The sequence below is a fragment of the Scyliorhinus torazame genome, chromosome 17 (genome assembly GCF_047496885.1).
Source record: "Scyliorhinus torazame isolate Kashiwa2021f chromosome 17, sScyTor2.1, whole genome shotgun sequence".
In the NCBI taxonomy this organism is placed as follows: Eukaryota; Metazoa; Chordata; class Chondrichthyes; order Carcharhiniformes; family Scyliorhinidae; genus Scyliorhinus; species Scyliorhinus torazame.
In genome coordinates, this window is record NC_092723.1 from 107,746,945 (window position 1) to 107,769,078 (window position 22,134).

General features: G+C 46.2%; 1 protein-coding gene across 1 annotated transcript in view; it reads right to left on the reverse strand.

The window, feature by feature from the left end:
• LOC140394048 (kinesin-like protein KIF19) overlaps positions 1 to 22,134 on the reverse strand; it is a 467,556-nt gene that overhangs the window by 355,563 nt on the left and 89,859 nt on the right. The window contains exons 3-6 of the mRNA XM_072480844.1: positions 14,568 to 14,678; positions 10,743 to 10,830; positions 9,056 to 9,192; positions 7,440 to 7,565 (exon numbers count right to left, since the gene is read on the reverse strand). Of these exons, the coding sequence (XP_072336945.1) occupies positions 7,440 to 7,565; positions 9,056 to 9,192; positions 10,743 to 10,830; positions 14,568 to 14,678 (462 nt within the window). The remainder of the gene's footprint in view (positions 1 to 7,439; positions 7,566 to 9,055; positions 9,193 to 10,742; positions 10,831 to 14,567; positions 14,679 to 22,134) is intronic.

The window sequence follows — 22,134 nt, forward strand, 5'->3', positions numbered from 1 at the left end:
TCCATACTTTTGCAGAGGAGTACTAAATGACACCCGCATGACTTCTCGCTGGGGAGAGGGGGCGGGTGACTCCTGGGAGGCCACTGCATTCGACTTTAACCTCGCTAACGAGATTAAAATGAATGTAAATGAGGTTTGATCAGCTTCGCGCCCTTTCTGTGTGAGGTTCTGATCATGAAATTAGCAAACGTGACACCACTGTTTAAAAAAGGAGGTAGGCAGAAAGCGGGTAATTATAGGCCAGTTAGCTTAACTTCGGTAGTAGGGAAGATGCTGGAATATGTCATCAAGGAAGAAATAGCGAGGCATCTGGATGGAAATTGTCCCATTGGGCAGACGCAGCATGGGTTCATAAAGGGCAGGTCGTGCCTAACTAATTTAGTGGAATTTTTTGAGTACATTACCAGTGCGGTAGATAATGGGGAGCCAATGGATGTGGTATATCGGGATTACCAGAAAGCTCTAGACAAGGTGACACACAAAAGGTTGCTGCATAAGATAAAGATACATGGCATTAAGGGTAAAGTAGTAGCATGGATCGAGGATTGGTTAATTAGTAGAAAGCAAAGAGTGGGGATTAATGGGTGTTTCTCTGGTTGGCAATCAGTAGCTAGTGGTGTCCCTCAGGGATCAGTGTTGGGCCCACAATTGTTCACAACTTACATAGATGATTTGGAGTCGGGGACCAAGTGCAATGTGTCCAAGTTTGCAGACGACATTAAGATGAGTGGTAAAGCAAAAAGTGCAGAGGATACCGGAAGTCTGCAGAGGGATTTGGATAGGTTAAGTGAATGGGCTAGGGTCTGGCAGATGGAATACAATGTTGACAAATGTGAGGTTATCCATTTTGGTAGGAATAACAGCAAAAGGGATTATTATTTAAATGATAAAATATTTAAAAATGCTGCTGTGCAGAGAGACCTGGGTGTGCTAGTGCATGAGTCGCAAAAAGTTGGTTTACAGGTACAACAGGTGATTAAGAAGGCAAATGGAGTGTTGTCCTTCATTGTTAGAGGGATGGAGTTTAAGACTAGGGAGTTTATGCTGCAATTGTATAAGGTGTTAGGGAGGCCACACCTGGAGTATTGTGTTCAGTTTTGGTCTCCTTACTTGAGAAAGGACGTACTGGCACTGGAGGGTGTGCAGAGGAGATTCACTAGGTTAATCCCAGAGCTGAAGGGGTTGGATTATGAGGAGAGGTTGAGTAGACTGGGACTGTGCTCGTTGGAATTTAGAAGCATGCGGGGGGGATCTTATAGAAACATATAAGATTATGAAGGGAATAGACAGGATAGATGCGGACAGGTTGTTTCCACTGGCAGGTGAAAGCAGAACTAGAGGGCATAGCCTCAAAATAAGGGGAAGTAGATTTAGGACTGAGTTTAGGAGGAACTTCTTCACCCAAAGGGTTATGAATCTATGGAATTCCTTGCCCAGTGCAGCAGCTGAGGCTCCTTCATTAAATGTTTTTAAGATAGAGATAGATAGTTTTTTGAAGAATAAAGGGATTAAGGGTTATGGTGTTCAGGCCGGAAAGTGGAGCTGAGTCCACAAAAGATCAGCCATGATCTCATTGAATGGCGGAGCAGGCTCGAGGGGCCAGATGGCCTACTCCTGCTCCTAGTTCTTATGTTCTTATGCTGAGGAATTAACAAATTGCCTGGCGCCTGGCGTGAAACCCGTTTTTGGGCTCTCCCACTATTCGCCGGACATAACGGGATCGGCGCCGGGCGCAATGTGGTTGGAGAATTGCACCCTACATCTGTAAGTTGTCAGACTGTTCATCCAATATCCAGTCACTAGCTGAGCAGAAATTTCTGAAGAAATAATTTTATACAAAATTATGAGGGGCAGTATACAAAATTATGAGGGGCATAGACAGAGTGGATAGTCAGAGGCTTTTCCCCAGGGTAGAGGGGTCAATTACTAGGGGGCATAGGTTTAAGGTGAGAGGGGCAAAGTTTAGAGTAGATGTACGAGGCAAGTTTTTTACGCAGAGGGTAGTGGGTGCCTGGAACTCACTACCGGAGGAGGTAGTGGAGGCAGGGACGATAGGGACATTTAAGGGGCATCTTGACAAATATATGAATAGGATGGGAATAGAAGGATACGGACCCAGGAAGTGTAGAAGATTGTAGTTTAGTCGGGCAGTATGGTCGGCACGGGCTTGGAGGGCCGAAGGGCCTGTTCCTGTGCTGTACATTTCTTTGTTCTTTGTTGTTTGTATAAATACCAAACTCTTTGGCCCCCAGAACACGCTCTGGCCCTGAGCCACTGGCTCCATCCTGCTCCCTGGCCACTCTCTGAAACTGAACCAGTCAGCTCAGAATTTTATTTGACCCCAAGATGACCTTCTGGCCACACACATTACGCCATCAACAAAAGCGCCTACCTTCCACCTCTAACATCGGCCGAATCTTGTCCCATCTCAGCTTATCTGTTTTTGAAAACCTCCTATTACTTCTAGACTTGACTATTTCAATACACTCCTGATTGGACTCCCATTTTCCACCCTGCCGCCCCCGCCCCACACTCCCCACATCACCCCATATACTGAGCTTGTTCAAATCTCTGCTGCCTGTATCCTAACTCACAGTACCTTCATCCCTTCATCCCTCTGCCGTCCAATTGCAATGGCTCCCGGTCCAGCTTCATCTCCAGTTTAAAATTCACCTCCCTGTTTTCAAATCCCTCCATGGTCTCACTCTTCCCTATCTCTGCAACCTCCGCCAGTCCCATTGCCCCAATTCTGGCCTCCTGCACATCTTGATTTGAATTGCTTGCAGTTATGGCTGCATGTTTTCAGATGCCAATGCCCAGGCTCTGTGATTCCTTCTGGAAATCCCACTGCCTCTCCAGCCTCCTTCAAAAGGGAGCCAGGGGTTTACAGAGAGTGCAGCTGACTGGGAGCAGAGTCAGAGGGCGGAGGTCCAGTTGGTCCACAGGGCAGCTATATTCTGTAAGGTAAGAGGGGATGGAGGCTAGGCCAGTTGCATGCTCCTCTTGTAGGATGTGGGTGGTGAGGGATACCACCGGTGTCCCCACTGACTATACCTGCGGGAAGTGCATCCAACTCCAGCTCCTCAAAGACCGTGTTAGGGAACTGGAGCTGGAGCTGGATGAACTTCGGATCATCCGGGAGGCAGAGGGGGTGATAGAGAAGAGTTACAGGGAGGTAACCACACCCAAGGTACAGGATAAGAGTAGCTGGGTTACAGTCAGGGGAAAGAAAACAAACAGGCAGACAGTGCAGGGATCCCTCGTGGCCGTTCCCCTTCAAAACAAGTATACCATTTTGGATGCTGTTGGGGGGGGGATGACCTACCGGGGGAAGACCCTAGTGACCAGGTCTCTGGCACTGAGTCCGGCTCTGGGGCTCAGAAGGGAAGGGGGGAGAATAGAAAAGCAATAGTAGTAGGAGATTCAATGGTTAGGGGAATAGATAGGAGATTCTGTGGTCGTGAGCGAGACTCCCGGAAGGTATATTGCCTCCCGGGTGCCAGGATCGTGTCTTGGATCGTGTCTTCAGGATCCTTAAGGGGGAGGGGGAGCAGCCAGAAGTCGTGGTTCACATTGGTACCAACGACGTAGGTAGGAAAAGGGGTGTGGAGGTAATAAACGAGTTTAGGGAGTTAGGCTGGAAGTTAAAAGCCAGTACAGACAGAGTTGTCATCTCTGGTTTGTTGCCGGTGCAACGTGATAACGAGGCTAGGAATAGGGAGAGACTGCACTTGAACACGTGGCTGCAGGAATGGTGTAGGAGGGAGGGCTTCAGGTATTTGGATAATTGGAGCGCATTCTGGGGAAGGTGGGACCTGTATAAGCAAGACGGGTTGCATCTGCACCAGAGGGGCACCAATATCCTGGGAGGGAGGTTTTCTAGTACTCTTCGGGAAGGTTTAAACTAATTTGGCAGGGGAATGGGAACCGGATTTGTAGTCCAGCAACTAAGGTAGCTGATATTCAGGACGCCAAAGCGTGTAGTGAGGCAGTGGGGAAGGGAACACTGACAAAGGAGAGTACTTGCAGGCACGGAGATGGGTTGAAGTGTGTATACTTCAATGAAAGAAGCATCAGGAATAAGGTGGGTGAACTTAAGGCATGGATCGGTACTTGGGACTACGATGTGGTGGCCATCACGGAAACTTGGATAGAAGAGGGGCAGAAATGGTTGTTGGAGGTCCCTGGTTATAGATGTTTCAATAAGATTAGGGAGGGTGGTAAAAGAGGTGGGGGGGGGGTGGCATTGTTAATTAGAGATAGTATAACAGCTGCAGAAAGGCAGTTCGAGGAGTCTCTGCCTACTGAGGTAGTATGGGTTGAAGTCAGAAATAGGAAAGGAGCACCTTGTTAGGAGTTTTCTATAGGCCCCTCCAATAGTAGCAGAGATGTGGAGGAACAGATTGGGAAACAGATTTTGGAAAGGTGCAGAAGTCACAGGGTAGTAGTCATGGGTGACTTCAACTTCCCAAACATTGAGTGGAAATTCTTTAGATCAAATAGTTTGGATGGGGTGGTGTTTGGGCAGTGTGTCCAGGAAGCTTTTCTAACACAGTATGTAGATTGTCCGACCAGAGGGGAGGCCATATTGGATTTGGTACTTGGTAATGAACCAGGGCAAGTGATAGATTTGTTAGTGGGGAAGCATTTTGGAGATAGTGACCACAATTCTGTGACTTTCACTTTAGTAATGGAGAGGGATAGGTGCGTGCAACAGGGCAAGGTTTACAATTGGGGGAAGGGTAAATACGATGTTGTCAGATAAGAATTGAAGTGCATAAGTTGGGAACATAGGCTGTCAGGGAAGGACACAAGTGAAATGTGGAACTTGTTCAAGGAACAGGTACTACGTGTCCTTGATATGTATGTCCCTGTCAGGCAGGGAAGAGATGGTCGAGTGAGGGAACCATTGTTGACAAGAGAGGTTGAATGTCTTGTTAAGAGGAAGAAGGAGACTTATGTAAGGCTGAGGAAACAAGGTTCAGACAGGGCGCTGGGGGGATACAAGATAGCCAGGAGGGAACTGAAGAAAGGGATTAGGAGAGCTAAGAGAGGGCATGAACAATCTTTGGCGGGTAGGATCAAGGAAAACCCCAAGGCCTTTTACACATATGTGAGAAATATGAGAATGACTAGAGCGAGGGTAGGTCCGATCAAGGACAGTAGCGGGAGATTGTGTATTGAGTCTGAAGAGATAGGAGAGGTCTTGAACGAGTACTTTTCTTCTGTATTTACAAATGAGAGGGGCCATATTGTTGGAGAGGACAGTGTGAAACAGACTGGTAAGCTTGAGGAAATACTTGTTTGGAAGGAAGATGTGTTGGCCATTTTCAAAAACTTGAGGATAGACAAGTCCCCCGGGCCTGACGGGATATATCCAAGGAGTCTATGGGAAGCAAGAGATGAAATTTCAGAGCCGTTGGCAATGATCTTTTCGTCCTCACTGTCAACAGGGGTGGTACCAGGGGATTGGAGAGTGGAGAATGTCGTGCCCCTGCTCAAAAAGGGACTAGGGATAACCCTGGGAATTACAGGCCAGTTAGTCTTACTTCGGTGGTAGGCAAAGTAATGGAAAGGGTACTGAGGGATAGGATTTCTGAGCATCTGGAAAGACACTGCTTGATTAGGGATAGTCAGCACGGATTTGTGAGGGGTAGGTCTTGCCTGACTGAATTCTTTGAGGAGGTGACCAAGCATGTAGGTGAAGGTAAAGCAGTGGATGTAGTGTACATGGATTTTAGTAAGGCATTTGATAAGGTTCCCCATGGTAGGCTTCTGCAGAAAGTAAGGAGGCATGTGATAGTGGGAAATTTGGCCAGTTGGATAATGAACTGGCTAACCGATAGAAGTCAGAGAGTGGTGGTGGATGGCAAATATTCAGCCTGGATCCCCGTTACCAGTGGCATACCGCAGGGATCAGTTCTGGGTCCTCTGCTGTTTGTGATTTTCATTAATGACTTGGATGAAGGAGTTGAAGGGTGGATCAGTAAATTTGCAGACAATACAAAGATTGGTGGAGTTGTGGATAGTGAGGAGGGCTGTTGTCGGCTGCAAAGAGACATTGATAGGATGCAGAGCTGGGCTGAGAAGTGGCAGATGGAGTTTAACCCTGAAAAGTGTGAGGTTGTCCATTTTGGAAGGACAAATATGAATGCGGAATACAGGGTTAACGGTAGAGTTCTTGGCAATGTGGAGGAGCAGAGAGATCTTGGGATCTATGTTCATACATCTTCGAAAGTTGCCACTCAAGTGGATAGAGCTGTGAAGAAGGCCTATGCTGTGTTAGCGTTCATTAACAGAGGGATTGAATTTAAGAGCCGAGAGGTGATGATGCAGCTGTACAAAACTTTGGTAAGACCACATTTGGAGTACTGTGTACAGTTCTGGCCGCCTCATTTTAGGATGGATGTGGAAGCTTTGGAAAAGGTGCAAAGGAGATTTACCAGGATGTTGCCTGGAATGGCGAGTAGGTCTTACGAGGAAAGGTTGAGGGTGCTAGGCCTTTTCTCAATAGAACGGAGAAGGATGAGGGACGACTTGATAGAGGTTTATAAGATGATTAGGGGAATAGATAGAGTAGACAGTCAGAGACTTTTTCCCCGGGTGGAACAAACCATTACAAGGGGACATAAATTTAAGGTGAATGGTGGAAGATATAGGGGGAATGTCAGAGATAGGTTCTTTACCCAGAGAGTAGTGGGGGCATGGAATGCACTGCCTGTGGAAGTAGTTGAGTCGGAAACATTAGGGACCTTCAAGCAGCTATTGGATAGGTACATGGATTACGGTAGAATGCTATAGTGTAGATTAGTTTATTCTTAAGGGCAGCAAGGTAACATTGTGGATAGCACAATTGCTTCACAGTTCCAGGGTCCCAGGTTCGATTCTAGCTTGGGTCACTGTCTGTGCGGAGTCTGCACATCCTCCCCGTGTGTGCGTGGGTTTCCTCCGGGTGCTCCGGTTTCCTCCCACAGTCCAAAGATGTGCAGGTTAGGTGGATTGGCCATGATAAATTGCCCTTAGTGTCAAAAATTGCTCTTAGTGTTGAGTGGGGTTACTGGGTTATGGGGATAGGGTGGAGGTGTTGACCTTGGGTAGGGTGCTCTTTCCAAGAGCCGGTGCAGGCTCAATGGGCCGAATGGCCTCCTTCTGCACTGTAAATTCTATGATAATCTTTGATTAATCTAGGACAAAGGTTCGGCACAACATCGTGGGCCGAAGGGCCTGTTCTGTGCTGTATTTTTCTATGTTCTATGTTCTAAAATGCTCCTTCAAACCTGCTTCATTGGCCTTGTTTATGCCCGATCTACCTTAATATCACTTTTGTGGTTGAGTGTCAAATGCTGTTTGACAATGCTCATGTGAAGCACCTTGGGACATTTTCCTCCATTAAAGGCCCTATTAATATGCAAGTTGGTGTTGTTAATTTAGGTCTATACCTCCATAGCATTACAGGTGGAGAATTCCGTGATTCCAGGTATCTGGATCCCACCCTTGGAGTCTTCTCGCAAATCTAGAAATCCTGAGGAAGGGTTCAAGAGATCACGGATCATCTCATTGTAAATCTGAAGTGGAGAAAAATGAGGAAAATGTATTATTTATTACCAATGTTCCTTCCCTTTTTACTCACTAAGCATTCTTAACATCGTATCATTCTTCTCTATCGACATTACCACAGTATTTTGGGGTAAGAGAATGGATTAAACTTTAAATTTAATTCTCGAGCTCCTCAGATCCCTCAGACTGAGCCATTGAAAGTCAGAGCTTCTCAGGCTTTGAACCCCACTATCTGCTAAGTCAGGTTACAGCTGAAGGTCTGCAGGTTGGCTTCAGTATCACTGGTCTGAGGAACGTGAAATCACCTGGATTCCCCTGCTGGTGTGTTATCCAGCAATTGCTTAAAATGGTATGTGTGCAGACTTCGAGTAAGGACCAGGCCTTTCTCCCCACTCCCCCACACTCTTGCTTAAATAACTTCCCAACGCTCACTGCCTAATTAAAATGTAAAAATAAAAAAGTAAATCATTTAAAATACACTTACAAGGTTTGAAATTAAACTTATGTTTGTGAGATTACTGTAATCAGCTAGGCACTAAAAATATACAGAACTGAAAACATTGAACCAAAATGTTCCACTCAGAATCCAATCATGTTTAGAAATTAAACGTTTTTGTTTGGCTTTTATGTCTTGATGATATTTGATTTCTGCTTATAATGTTATTAACATTCTTGATCAGTTAAACATTTAGACCAAGAGGTTTTGCTTTGGTCAATCCATGACTGGGGCACAATTTGCGCTCAAAAAAGGCAATATTATTAAGAAATGTTTCCTTCTGCTAATGTTCCCATTGAAATTCATTTGCACAGCGCCATAAATTAAAATCTTTCCTTAACCGGTGACATTAGGTAGCATTTTCTGAACCTAATGAGTACTTAACCCACGTTCATCCATAAATGCACAGTGTGGTGTTTAGCGAGTGCTCAATTGCTGGAAGTGCTGCTTTTCCGATGTCCTGACTTCTGCACACCACCTTGTTCCGGATGCGTTTAAACAAAGGTGCATTTTCGTGCTGGCGTAGCGGGGAACTGGACATGGGTGGTCAGGTCTTCATCTGCATCCCATTTGTTGGATGCAAATTGGATTCATGACGGCCACCAACGGGTTTCCTCACCCATGGCGGGCACCCGCAGATGATCCAGTGGGAATGTCATGCCAACGTAAAACTGAATTCTCTCCCTCCCACCTCCTGCCTACCACTGAACACGTTGGCAGGGCCCATGGAAGAGTTTCACCCATAGTTTCAAGCCCCTCTGTGTACCATGGCTGAAAGCAACTACACAGCAACATTTTCCCATCGTACCTTGGCTGTGACTGTCCCATGCTTTATTGCATCCCTCAGAATGCAGTCTTGGACCTTGGAATGTGCCAGTTTGTGTTATACCCGAGGTGGGTAACCTACTGAGGTAACTGGTTTCTGACTTTGTAGCATATAGACATTTAGTAGCAGCATCAGCAGAGTCCATCATGTTTCTGGATAAATAAGTTTGGATTTACCTCCAAGTAAGACATGGAGACGTTATAATCCATGTTTTCACTTGTCGCATCGATTGCCTTGAAGAGATCATTAAGAGTTTGGACATAAATTCCAGGCTTACAGTCCATCCCCAGCATTGTGTAAGTCTTGCCAGCTCCTGTATGAAATGAAATGCTTGTGGTAAATCTCCATTTCTCAATGGTAATGTATTTGCCTGTGGACTATGCTGGTGGTAAGTTGTTATTTCCTCAATTAGATTAATACTTGTATCAATTACAGTTTGAAGGGAATGGCTACAGTAAGTGGAAATATATTCACACTGAACAGAGAGCCACAAAGAGATAGAGTTCCACATATACTGTCCCCAAGGGCTAAACATGTTTTTCTGTATATGGACTTTGCTTCAAGAAAATGTAACGCTGCTCAAGGTGGCAAAATTCTAAAAATATATTAGTTCCCAATTATATTGACCACTTTTATTGGAGTGCACATACCAAAGCAACAAATTATTTGGGGGGAAGGTAGTCACCTCCGTGACTTTGTTACCAAATGTCAACCAAACAATTTGGCTCATGGGTTTGAATAGTAAAGGGGGTGAGGCACACACTGAAACTGCACAGGCAAAACATCCTCAAAATAAAGGATTGGCTGATGCGACTGGGATCATCCGAGGCTGACTAGAAGGATTCTGGCATAAGAATTCAGTCCTTGGTTACTTTACCAGCCAGTGACAAGGCCAGATTCCTGGTAAAACAAGTCCACAAACCTGTAGCCAACAGAGGACATGGGCTCCCCACAGGCCTTTTCGCAGCCCTAGCCAGGGTGCCGTTTAGCACTGGTTTGCACAAATGTGGACCAGGCGTAACAACACCTCGGGGGAGAGTGGGGGTTCACGCAGGCCATTGCAGAGCCCTGGGTGGTCGGGGACGAGGCAGGGTGGTATGCTGGCACTCCCTCTGGCACGCAGACACCTTGGTACTGTTACCTTGGAACCTGACAGTGCCAGCTGGGTGTCTGGGTGGCACTGCAAGGGTACCGGGGGCACTGCCGGGGTCAGGCCCAGGGGGTGGGGTGGGGGGGTACCTTGCCAATTGGAAGGGGGTGTGGTGGGGGAGGGTTCTAGGGGCCTCAGGATAGTTTGGGTATGAAGGGGGGAGGTCAATAAAGGGGGGAGTGTCCTGAAATGGGTGGGGGAGGGGGAGATCGGGGCTGTCAGTCAAAATGGCGCCTCTATCCACGAGGAGCCGTTCCTGCTGGTGAGGTGTGGCGTCGGAGGGGAGAAACTCCCCGAGGCCAATAAAAATGGCAAAGTGCCATTGCATAGCGAGGTGATTCTTGGCGCTGCATCTGCCGATAAACACCTCGCCAAACACGCCCAAAAACGGGCTTTACCCTTTGTCCGCTGAATCATGCCCATAACCTTCAAGTGCAGTAAACCCTGTGGAGTAGTTACCTATGAGTCAGTGTAGATGCCTGTTGTGGTGCCCCTACTCTCCTAGTTTAATTTCCTCCAGATCCTTTTCTTTATATCACAGGAATAAGGAACTCCATTCTTTAGCCCCACATCCCCAAAATAATACCTTTTATTTATACTGACATTAAATCCTGGAACTATGAGGAGGTTAAATGCTTAGGGTGTAAAAAAAACTCAAAAAATCTGTCTCATGCACAGATTGTCTACGTATTTCAATAAGTTGTTCACGCTACCTGTAGGTCCATATGCAAACACTGTTGCATTATATCCAGAAATGACACCATTAATCAGGTCCTTAGTGGTGGTCAGGTAAACATCCTCCTTAAAGAACAATAAACTCAATCAAGTAAAGAGTTTTAATGTATATCTGCAGTAATATGAAGATCAGTCTTTTCTGCATGTTTTGAGCATGTTTTGACATTGTTTACATACTCATTCACATTACAGTTAGAATATAACCGCAATAGAGGGGCCACCTAGAGTCATGGGGTTTTACAGCACAGAGAGGCCCTTCGGCCCATCGTATCTGCACCGGCCATCAAGCACCTCTCTATTCTCATCTCATTTTCTAGCCCTTGGTCCATAGCCTTGTAAGTGGTGTTTCAAGTGTTCATCTAAATATGCAATGAATGTACGAATTTCAGATATATATTACAGGTATTTGGTGCAGTATAGATTAGTAGTGCTTTTAAAGAATCCTGGGTTGAAAGATTTTGGGAGCCAAGGGTGCAATTAAAGCATTGTAAAAAGCTTGGGCTAATGGAATGTTGTTTGGATTAAGGGGATGCTCCGTGGAGTTAATTAGATTTCAGCTTGGTAAGATGATGCAATTTACTGGGAGGAGCCAAGGTATCAGGCATTTTGCAGGAAAGCAGTTTGAGTTGAGTGTTCATTGGAGATGTGAGCAGAAGTCAAGCATCTCAGTTCAGCTAAAAGGCATGTCTGCAGCTAGATTAGCAGTTTCTTTCCAAGCAATTCAGAAGAGTGTGATTAGAATGTGAGCTGAAACAAGCTGAAGCAGCTTTTGAAGAAATGGAGCCAGAGTTTCTGCATGGGTCTGACAGGATTCAGGTCTTTTCGTTAAAGCAGTGGGCAGCATGGTAGCACAGTGGTTAACACGGTTGCTTCACAGTGCCAGGGTCCCAGTTTTGATTCCCGGCTTGGGTCACTGTCTGTGCGGAGTCTGCACTTTCTCCCCGTGTCTGCATGGGTTTCCTCCGGGTGCTCCGGTTTCCTCCCACAGTCCAAAGATGTGCAGGTTAGCTGGATTGGCCATGCTAAATTTCCCTTAGTGTCCAAAAAAGGTTAGACTGGGTTATGGGGATAGAGTGGAGATGTGGGGCTTAAGTGGAGTGCTCTTTGCAAGGGCCGGTGCAGACTCGATGGGCCGAATGACCTCCTTCTGCACTGCAAATTCTATTTAAAAGATCTCTCTTTCTCCAAGTGAAGTATCCAGACATCTCTGTAAAGCAGTTGTTCCTGAGGGCGAACTGGATTTTAACAGTGGATTGACAGCTTGAGATTTTTGTTGTTGTTTGAGTGGGAATAACGATAGCAGTTAAGGGTTACTGTATACACTTTATTGATTAGTATTGTTAAAGGGGGGAGGGTTTAGGGTGTGCTGTTTGGGTAAGATGTGTTGTTTTAGTGTTATGTATAAAATGGAAAACGCTTGTTATAAATGAGGAATGACAGTTATGATAACCAGGATGTCACGGATAACACGAGCTTCATCATCACACTCTCCTTTCGGGCTGTCCAATGACATCCTTTCATTTAGCTCTCTCAACATACAATTCAGTACGTAACTCCACCATCTCAGCTTTGACCTTCCTTGTGTTCTTTTCAAACACTCTGTTACTGGATCATCTTACTCGTGCCAAAACCATCCTGCGTCAGCTTCGATTTGCTTTGGCAAGATCCAACTGTGCGGAATGTTGATGGGATCTTAGTCTTATGCACTCTCTTTTTTTTAAATATCTGTTGAGACTTCACTCTCCCTATCTCACAGTCACTCCCTAGTATACCCAAGGCCAGAACGGAACCTGGGTCCCTGGTGCTGTGAGGCAGCGGTGCTAATCACTTTGCCACTGTGCCGCTGATATAAAGTTAAACTCACGATCTACGTGAACATCAATTTTATAGCATCACTTTAAACTGCACCAATTTGATTTTTTGGGGCGGCACGGTGGCGCAGTGGGTTAGCACTGCTGCCTCACGGCGCCAAGATCCCAGGTTTGATCCCGGCTCTGGGTCACTGCCCGTATAGAGTTTGCACATTCTCCCCGTGTCTGCGTGGGTTTCACCCCCACAACCCAAAGATGTGCAGAGTAGGTGGATTGGCCACGTTAAATTGCCCCTTACTTGTAAAAATGAAATAATTGGGTACTCTAAAAAGATGGTGAAATCATCTAGTTTGCGACCGACAGTTAATAGAGGATGATACAGCCCTGAAGAAACTCATCCCAGGGAGCACAAAGAACTTTAAAAAAAAATTTTTATTTAAAAAAGATAAATTTAGAGTACCCAATTCATTTTTTCCATTAAGGGGCAATTTAGCGTGGTCAATCCACGCACATCTTTGGGTTTTGGGGGTGAAACCCACGTAAACACGGGGAGAATGTGCAAACTCCACATGGACAGTGACCCAGAGCCGGGGTCGAACCTGGGACCTCGGCGCCGTGAGGCAGTAGTGCTAACCACTGTGCCGCCGTGCTGCCCGAGCACAAAGAATTTTGAAGGTCATGCCCCAATAGCAATAACAAATGTCACAAAAACAAGTGAATGGAGGAGTCCGTAGCGTTGATCAATCTACTTTCTTACCTGCAGGAAAGAAACACATTGAGCCAGAATAGTTAAACACCTTCAGTGGGGGGAGGGGGAGGGGGGGGGAGGGGGGGGGGGGGATTTGAATTCAATAAAAATTTGGAATTACAAGTCGAAGTGAAAACATTGCTGATTGTTTTAAGAAACCTCTGGTTCACTTTAAGGAAGGAAATCTGTCGTCCTTACCTACATGTGACTCCAGATCCACAGCAATGTTCTTGATTCTTAAATGGCCTAGAAAACTACTCAGTTCAAAGGGAATAAGGGATGGGTGGGCAATAAATACTGGCCCCACCAGTGATGCCCACGTCCCCTGAATGAATAAAATAAAGGTGGCAATAGGCTGGCAAAAATATAAACAGAGCTTTTATTGGGGTTAGTGAATTCAAGTGTTGTCTTACGGTTAGACTCCAGTCTAGATTGATCAAAGTCTTCTGCCTCTGATATATATCTGGGTCCACAGAGAAAGACTTTTAAAAGGCGAAAGATTTATACGATCTGAGGAGAAACCAGAGTGTACTCAGAGAAAGACTTTTGAGCATTAACCCAGTTCCAATGGCCATCAGACTAGCAATGCCAAAACTAATTGGCAGTCATACCATTGAGAGGTCTGAAAGGTGTGAACATTTGAAATATTGCACCAGGGCAGCAGGAGTGTGGATGTGTTGTTGCAGTGTAAAAGAATGTTTACAACATATTGAAATGATGCTACATCTGATAAAGGGTGCAAACTGTAGAACATATCAACATTCTGTGGCACGGATATCGCTTTGGTGTACACAAATTGTTTTCAGCACCAAATTACAATCACCTTTAATATGCTCACAAACCTAAGAATAGTAAATGTATAAAAAGTTAATGCAACGAAGGGTAATCTTTTGCAAAGGATTTGTGATGTAACAGGGAAAGCTCTATTGCATCAAATCCTTGCTTTTAGAACCACGTCACTTTTAAAAAATAAATTTAGAGACAATTCTTTTTGTCTGAATTAAGGGGCAATTTAGCGTGGCCAATCCACCTAACTTGCACACCTTTGGGTTATGGGGGTGAAACCCACGCAGACACGGGGAGAATGTGCAAACTCCACACGGACAGTGACCCGGAGTCGGGATCGAACCCGGGCCCTCGGCGCGATGAGGCAGCAGTGCTAACCACTGTGCCACCGTGCCGCCCAGAATCACGTCACTTTGACAACACGAGCACAAATTGTTTTCTATTAAGTGAGTCTCTACCTGGGTGGAAGTGTGATCAAACACCACATCAAACATAAATGTTCGCTCACGGGACCGATTAGCTCGCAAGATGTCATCTGGATCTTCCGTTGGATCCATCAAAACGACCATCTATGTTACAAAACAAATCCAAAAAAAAGAATAATAAACAGGTCGTCGAGAATGTCGTCAGGTGAATGCAGCTTCAGAAATGCAGGGAAAGAAGCAGTGGATTGGGATGAAGAAGAGTTAGATGTAAACAGAAATGTCTAATGGAAATGTTAGAAAGGACGGATTGAGGAGCTAGTTTCAATGCACATTTGATGGGCTGAATGGCCTTGTCCTATGGTGGAATTACTGTGATTCGGTAAATGGTTGATTTTTTTGTTTGTGATCATGTCGAGCCTTCCCCAATATCCACTGGGAGGTACAATCATAAGCAGCCAATGCATAATTGCTTAATTCTGCACGCCTATGAAGCAAGGTTGCTGCCAACAAGATTACTTGCTCGGCATCAACCATAGGACGAGTGCAACATTCACAAGGCACAGAATATCAAGGGATGATAAGATTACTAAATAATTACTAAAATGCTATTAAAGCTGCTGCATTCCAAATGCATTCCTTCAACAATCTGCCGACGTGTGAATCAAGTTTCTGAATTTGTCGTCAATTCTGTGTTAAACATCGCCTAGTGTACCACAGGAGTCCCACTCTGCTTTGGTAATCTCTGCCATATTTGGTGCAGGTTAAGGTTGTGAGCTAAGACATTGCAGGATTCGCTGGCCTCTTTGTCTCTCAAATGTATCCCTTTAAATTATTTTGCTTCAGAAGTGAACTTTTGTACTGAAAAGTACTTTTGTTTTAAAAATACGGACATTTATTTGGAGGTAGTTAGTTTACTCATGTTCATTTGTTTGAAGCAATGACTCATGCCCATTTTATTTGAATTTAAGAAAGGCTGGTTTACATATATGAACCCCAATTTTAACTCGAGGCAGGGATCCGGCCTGCGCCAGGAGCCAGAAGGAGCATTCCTGCTCCTTTTGACACATAATGAGCCTTTACAGGTTAAAAGAATTGGACTTGCCTGTGCTTTCTGTAGGCCAAGACCTTATCTGCATCTAATTTTTGCCGTGGGTTTGAAACCATGTAGCCTGTAGTCAGATCCCACCTTAAAATATCTCCTCTGATATTCTGCGATTTTAGAAGAACATAAATATGTTGACCTTCCTACAAGATGACTTAGCATAATCCTGACTGAAATATTCTTTTAGCCAACACTTACAGTTGGCCCATCAATAAAACACAATTGTACATTGAAAGCTTGATGACACCTTTTAATTTAGCTGTTTGGATCAGTGTTCTGACAGATGTTAAATAGGATTTGATATGCAGTGCTTCTTTTATAATGCATTATCTTCAGAGTCTGAAAGGGTGAAATTAAACATTAACATTTAATCCTTAAACATTCACTCCCTCTGCCACCAACACACAGTGGCAGGAGTGTTTTGTTGTTGCTTTTTCTCTTCTTGTACCAAGTGTTGTCTATTTCCATAGTGAGCTTTTTCCTGGAACAGCTCGCTGGCTCATCACCAGAGCTTATAGCTTGAGGGGCCCCATGCAGAGCGGACCAGGAGTCTCTCCCGTTCTTACCGCCTGCCATTGAAAGGATTTTGCAGGTTGCTATTCAACCTGTTTGGCCGCGTTATGAATGCACCTTCCTTGGACATTAAGTCCTGGGGCGGGGCTCGAACCCGGAGCTTCTGGCTCAGAGGCAGGGATGCTACCCACTGCACAACAAGACCTCCACAAAGTGTGTGCCATGTGCAAAATGCACTGCAGCAACTCACCAAGATTCCTTCAACAGCACCTAGCAAACCCATGACTTCTACCACAGAGCAGGACAAGGGCGGCCGATACCTGGGGAACACCACAACATGCACGTTCTCCTCCAAGCCACACACCATCTTGACTTGGAAATATATTGGCCATTCCTTAACTGCCATTGTGCCAAAATCCTGGAACTTCCTTCCTAATACGACTGTGGGTGTACCTACACCAGATGAACTATAGCGGTTCAAGAAGTTCACTCACCACCTTCTCAATGGCAAGTGGATATGGGCAACAAATGCGGGCCTAGCCAGTGATGCCCAGATCCTATGAAATAATGAATTAGATTGGACATGGAGAGAGGCAAAATGCATTAACTGACCATTATACAACATGCTCAATATTTAATTCTGGAGTTTACAGAACTGAATGTGGGGCAGAATACATTACAGGTGACTGATATGTGCCCTCACTCCTGACCAATTTCACCACCCGAATCTCTGCAGACGGGATTACAACCGATCTGTTTGATCAGACTTTAAGTTGTCCCATCTATAATATCCCCTTTTTGGCTTGGTGTTAGCTTCAATCCAGTTGTTATGGGAACAAACAAACCAAAAGTACCAAAGAACCTATTTTTACAGTCAAGCCAAAATCAACATAAATAAATCATGTGTTAACAAGCAAAGGGCAGTCACTCTAAACTATAAATTTCATATTTAAGTGGCAGATACAACAAAGACAGATCTCATGCATTTACTTGGCAGTGCATTCAGTATACATGGCACAAAATCCTTCAAAGCTCTGAACATTCTCTGGTAGAATTCTAAGTCCTTTTCCTCAAGGATTTAGGTCTGATCCCCCGCCGACAGCAGCATCCAACCAACCTGAGTTCCATGAACACTGTCTTCACCAAAATGGCACACATCTGCAGAATCTCCTTAACTCTGCTTGTGAGGGTCTTGATGGTGTGGATCCACCAATGCTATCTTCAAGTATCAGAAACAGTTGCAGACGCACAGTGGCTGGCATCGCTGCCTCACAGCACCAAGGATTGGTGCCGACGTGGAATTTGCACTTTCTCCTCGTGCCTGTGTGTGTTTCCTCTGGGTGTTCCCGTTTCCTCCCACAGTCCAAAGATATTCAGGTTAAGTGGATTGGCCGTGCTAAATTGCCCCTTAGCGTCCAAGGATGTGCAGGTTAGATTGGGTTACAGAGTTGAGGGATAAGGTGGGAGAGTAGGCTTAGGTGGGGTGCTCTTTTGGAGGGTTGGTGCAGACTCAATGGGTTGAATGGACTCTATCTATACCGTAGGGATTCTATGAAGCTGTTTATTTGCCTATTTCCAGATCCTGGATGCCACCTCCATCTCCTTCTGCCAGCCTGTACTGCCCCACTGGGGTCTGAGCTCAGAAGGCTTTGTTTCTTTCACCTGGTTTCAACTAGCATCAATTTCCCTAGAAACCTGAGGAGCGGAATTCTCTGAAAATGGGGCTAAGTCCCCACGCCCGTGAGAAGACAGGCGTGAATCACTCTGGACTTTCCTGCTCTGGCTGCCGATACGGGGCCCTGTACTTCCAGCTGCGAGTCCGCACCTGTGGCGGGGGCCCCGCGCAACGTGTGGGACCCACACTGCGCACCGCCCCCCCCAGATCGCACGTGCCCGCTGATCGGTGGCCCATGATCGCGAGCCTGGCCGTCTTGGAGGCCCCCCCCCCCCCCGGTAATGGATCCACCTGCCCCCCCAGGGTGGGCGCGGACTGGGTCTGCAGCCGCCACTCCGAGCTCCCACCGGGTGGAACCACGAGTGAAGCACGCCGGCGAGGACCCAGCCACCTGCCGGCTGAGAATCGCTGCAGGGCCTCTTTCAATGGCCCCTGACCGGCGCCGCGTTGACCGTGCATGTCCACGACTGCCGCCGATTCTCGTGGCCGTGGAAAATCGCGAGAAGGCGTTTGACCCGATCGCGGGTCTGACCCCCCATTCTCCGCCCCCATGCCGAGCGTGATTTCGGCACGGATGCTCAGACAATCCCGCCCGAGGTTTTTGTTTCCATTTAAGTTTCATTTTTGTTTTTCTAGACACCTAAATGTTCAGTTTCCCTTTCAGCTAAATTACATTTCCATTTCTGTTGTAGTTAGGATGTGCCTGAAAAAAATACAAACTTGAAACAACAATGCCTTGACACAGTAAAGTGCCTTGGTGTATTTTGTGTTGTTAAAGATGCTATATAAATGCACTTTGTTATTGTGGAACATTTGTACCAGTAAATACTGATCACTCTTACCAATAATAAATTTAATTCACAGGATACTGACACATTTTAAAACAGATGTTGTTGGCCAACCTGCGATTCTTCAGAGTTACATTGAGGTTTGAGACACCTCAAACACAGAAAAGAGGGAGGAACCAATTTTGAAAAGCAATGAAAAAGTCTATACACACTGCAATGGGATAGACTTGATGCAATCTCGGCACATACATCATTTCTAAACATGATGTGCTGGATTTTCCATCCCGCGATGTCCGAAATGCGTTTCCCAATGAGACGAAGAACTGGACGTCAGGGAAAATTGTGATTGGCGCCCAGACGAGTCTCTGACTGCCCTGCTGATGCCGTGATCTAGGTTCATGACCGTGCTCCAGCGGGAGGATGTAAATAATGCAAATGGGTCTTAATCACCCATTTACATCCATTTAACAGGCCAGGCACCAGATTCTCTGGCCCTCTATGATTCCCTGTACTTGGGGGAAGTGGGGGGGGGGGGGGCGGGGAGACATCCAGGCAATCAGTGGGTGGGTTCTTTGCAGGGGGGGGGGCTGCGTGGCCGACCGCGGGATTTCACTATCGAGCTTTCCACTCAAAATAGCGGCCCAACAGCAGGATTCCCTTGGGAATCCCTCGTATTCCTCACCATGCATGGCAAGGGAATTGGAATTGCGTTCCGATTAGCGTTCCCAGGGAGAGAGTAAATCGGTTGCGATTCTCCTCCGGCGGGAGAACATAGTCCCCCAAACAGAGGATCGACCCGATGATTTTAGACATCATGGGCGGGATTCTCCCTTCTGGGGACTAAGTCCCTACGCCCGCCGGAAAACGGGAGGGAATCATTCCAAATTTTTCCTAGAAAGTCTGGAGTGATCATCCGTCTTCAAGGGGCCGACCAGAGCCCCGGTTTACGTCCCGCAGCTCCGGGTGCCGGCGGGGCCCTGCAGTTACGCCGGCGCGGCCGCCCATGCATGCGGCGGCCTTCTTCGCGCCGTTCCCCGTGCAACATGGTGCCGCCCTACAGGGGCCCAGCGCGGAGGAACATAGGACCACCCCCCCCGCTAGAGTGAGCCCGCCCACCGATCGGTAGCCACCGATCGCGGGCCTGGTCACCATGGAGGCCCCTTCCGGAATGGGATCCCCCCACCCCCCCACCAGGACGGCCCCCGCAGCCAGAACACCAAGATCCCACTGGGTGGGACCACATGTGAACCACGCTGGCAGAACTCGGCGGGCATCCAGCCCGCCGAGCATGGAGAATCGCCGCAGGGGCCGCTTTCAACGGCCCCCGACCGGCGCCACGTCGATCGCACACGACTGCCGCCGATTCTCCGGTCGCCGGAGAATCGCGTGCAGCGTGGGAGCCTATTTTGGATAATTCTCCGCGCCCGCGCCGAACGTTATTCTCCGTAACCCGACGCCAATTTCGTAATTTATACGATGGCATCCGGGGCGGCGCCTGTTTTCGGATGCTCTGCCCCTCCAAAACGGTGTCACTGAGGAGCACGCCACACGTCGTTGGGACATCCTCAGGATGTTACCTGAAGGTCCTCCCCGATGCTCCGCCCCCGATGGGGCGAGTTCCCGACAGTCCTGTGCAGTTGACATGTGGTCTCGTTGCAGGTCGTCGCCATGCACATACGCGGCCATGGACCCGGCAATTTTTCTGGCATTTGTATCGGGAAAGCCGTGCGTTTTACATAGCGCAACCCCTCACCAGTCGGAGGATCGGTGCTGGGCCGTGACGATTTTCCCACGTAAAATGCCACGGGTTCTGCGGACATAGCCCCAAAATCGGTGAATGCAGCCCCATTATTTTGAATGAAATGTATTGGTTTCCTTTGATGAAACATTTAGATGAGGGAATTCATAAATCATTTGATTTGATTGATGTGTGAAATGTTCAAGATTTTCTCTTGACTTGAAAATTATTAAATTGAGGCCTATAAAAGCCAGAATCAATGTGTCACCACTTTGCCTGAAAAGGTTTGAATTATTCTGTCATAATGTCACAATAGGTTACTAGAATGTGTAACGCAAATGAGTTAGTGAAGTATATCATGTTGCAACAGTGACCATCAGTAGTCATGCGCTAGAGACAACGAGGAGGAGATAGAATAATCTGTACTCATGAAGGACATACCTATTGTATAACTTATCTTGTATATAATGTGAATAAAGCAGTTTGAAGTAACCCTCCTGAGTCAGACTAGAGCGACTCAAGGTGGGATAGACCACATAAACAGTGTACGAAACATGGTGGCAGCGGTGGGCTCCAATCTAATGGAAGGGTAGGTGTCATCAGCAGAACACCCACGACACAACCTGGAAGCAAAAATGATGGGTCCAAGAATCTAGAAACCTGTAAGAAGGAAACAAAGTGGAAAGCGGTAACCATATCAGTACCACGCGACAGTTACTGTTGCTACCATAAAATAAGATAGGCCATACAAACAACACACAGAACAAAATCTGCTACTACAATATTAAGGTAACAGCGAATATAAACAAAAATAACTGAAAATATAGTGACCTGGTGAAGTAGCGAATTCCCATTCTCAGCAGATAGTCACCCCCTTTCTCAAGCTGTTGTGACAGCTTCTCATTGCCTTTCTCCCTCAGTTACTTCATTTGACTAAACTCAAAACCAAATGGGAAATGCGGGGCGAGTGACAAGCCTCAGGAAAAATCGCATTAGGAAAAAATATTTAAACTATTGTGTTACCTCCACAGTTGATTAATCTCAGGGCAGCATTTAGTACAGGATACTTTTTCTGTCTCTGTTCTTTCTGGCTTGTTGTGATATCCTTGTCCAGATGATACAGATTGTAGTTACAATAACCTAGGTATCTTATTAATATTCAATACTTTTATAGCATATTTAGTATTAATATATTAAACAATTTTTGTATTGCTTCCTGCACTGTAATGTATAAATAAATAATCTAATCTTTCATTGTCACAAGTAGGCTTACATTAACACTGCAATGAAGTTACTGTGAAAAGCTCCGAGTCGCCACATTCCGGCGCCTGTTCGGGTACACTGAGGGAGAATTCAGAATTCTCAGCTGGTACAGGAATTGAACCCATGCTGCTGGTTTTGTTCTGCAACACAAATCAGCTGCCTAGCCCACTGAGCTAAACCAGCTCTTAATATAGCAGTTATTTGAACTTGTTCTCTGTTTATACTTTTCATTGCCAAGACTGGCTACCTTTCTCTTTGAGGGTTGGACCATAGGGTTGCCAACTATGATGAATGTATTTCTGGAGGTTTCATCGCGTGACTTGCCCCCCATTCCAGCCATTATTCATCCAACATGTCCATAATTGTGACGCACGGCCTTCCTACGCCAATTGCCCCCTCCCCCCAACCACCATTTTCAATATTTTTAGAACTCGTAAATAAAAATGTTCAAAGAAAATGACCAAACAAAAAATCTTTATAAACAAAGAACAATACAGCACAGGAACAAGCCTGTTGACCCT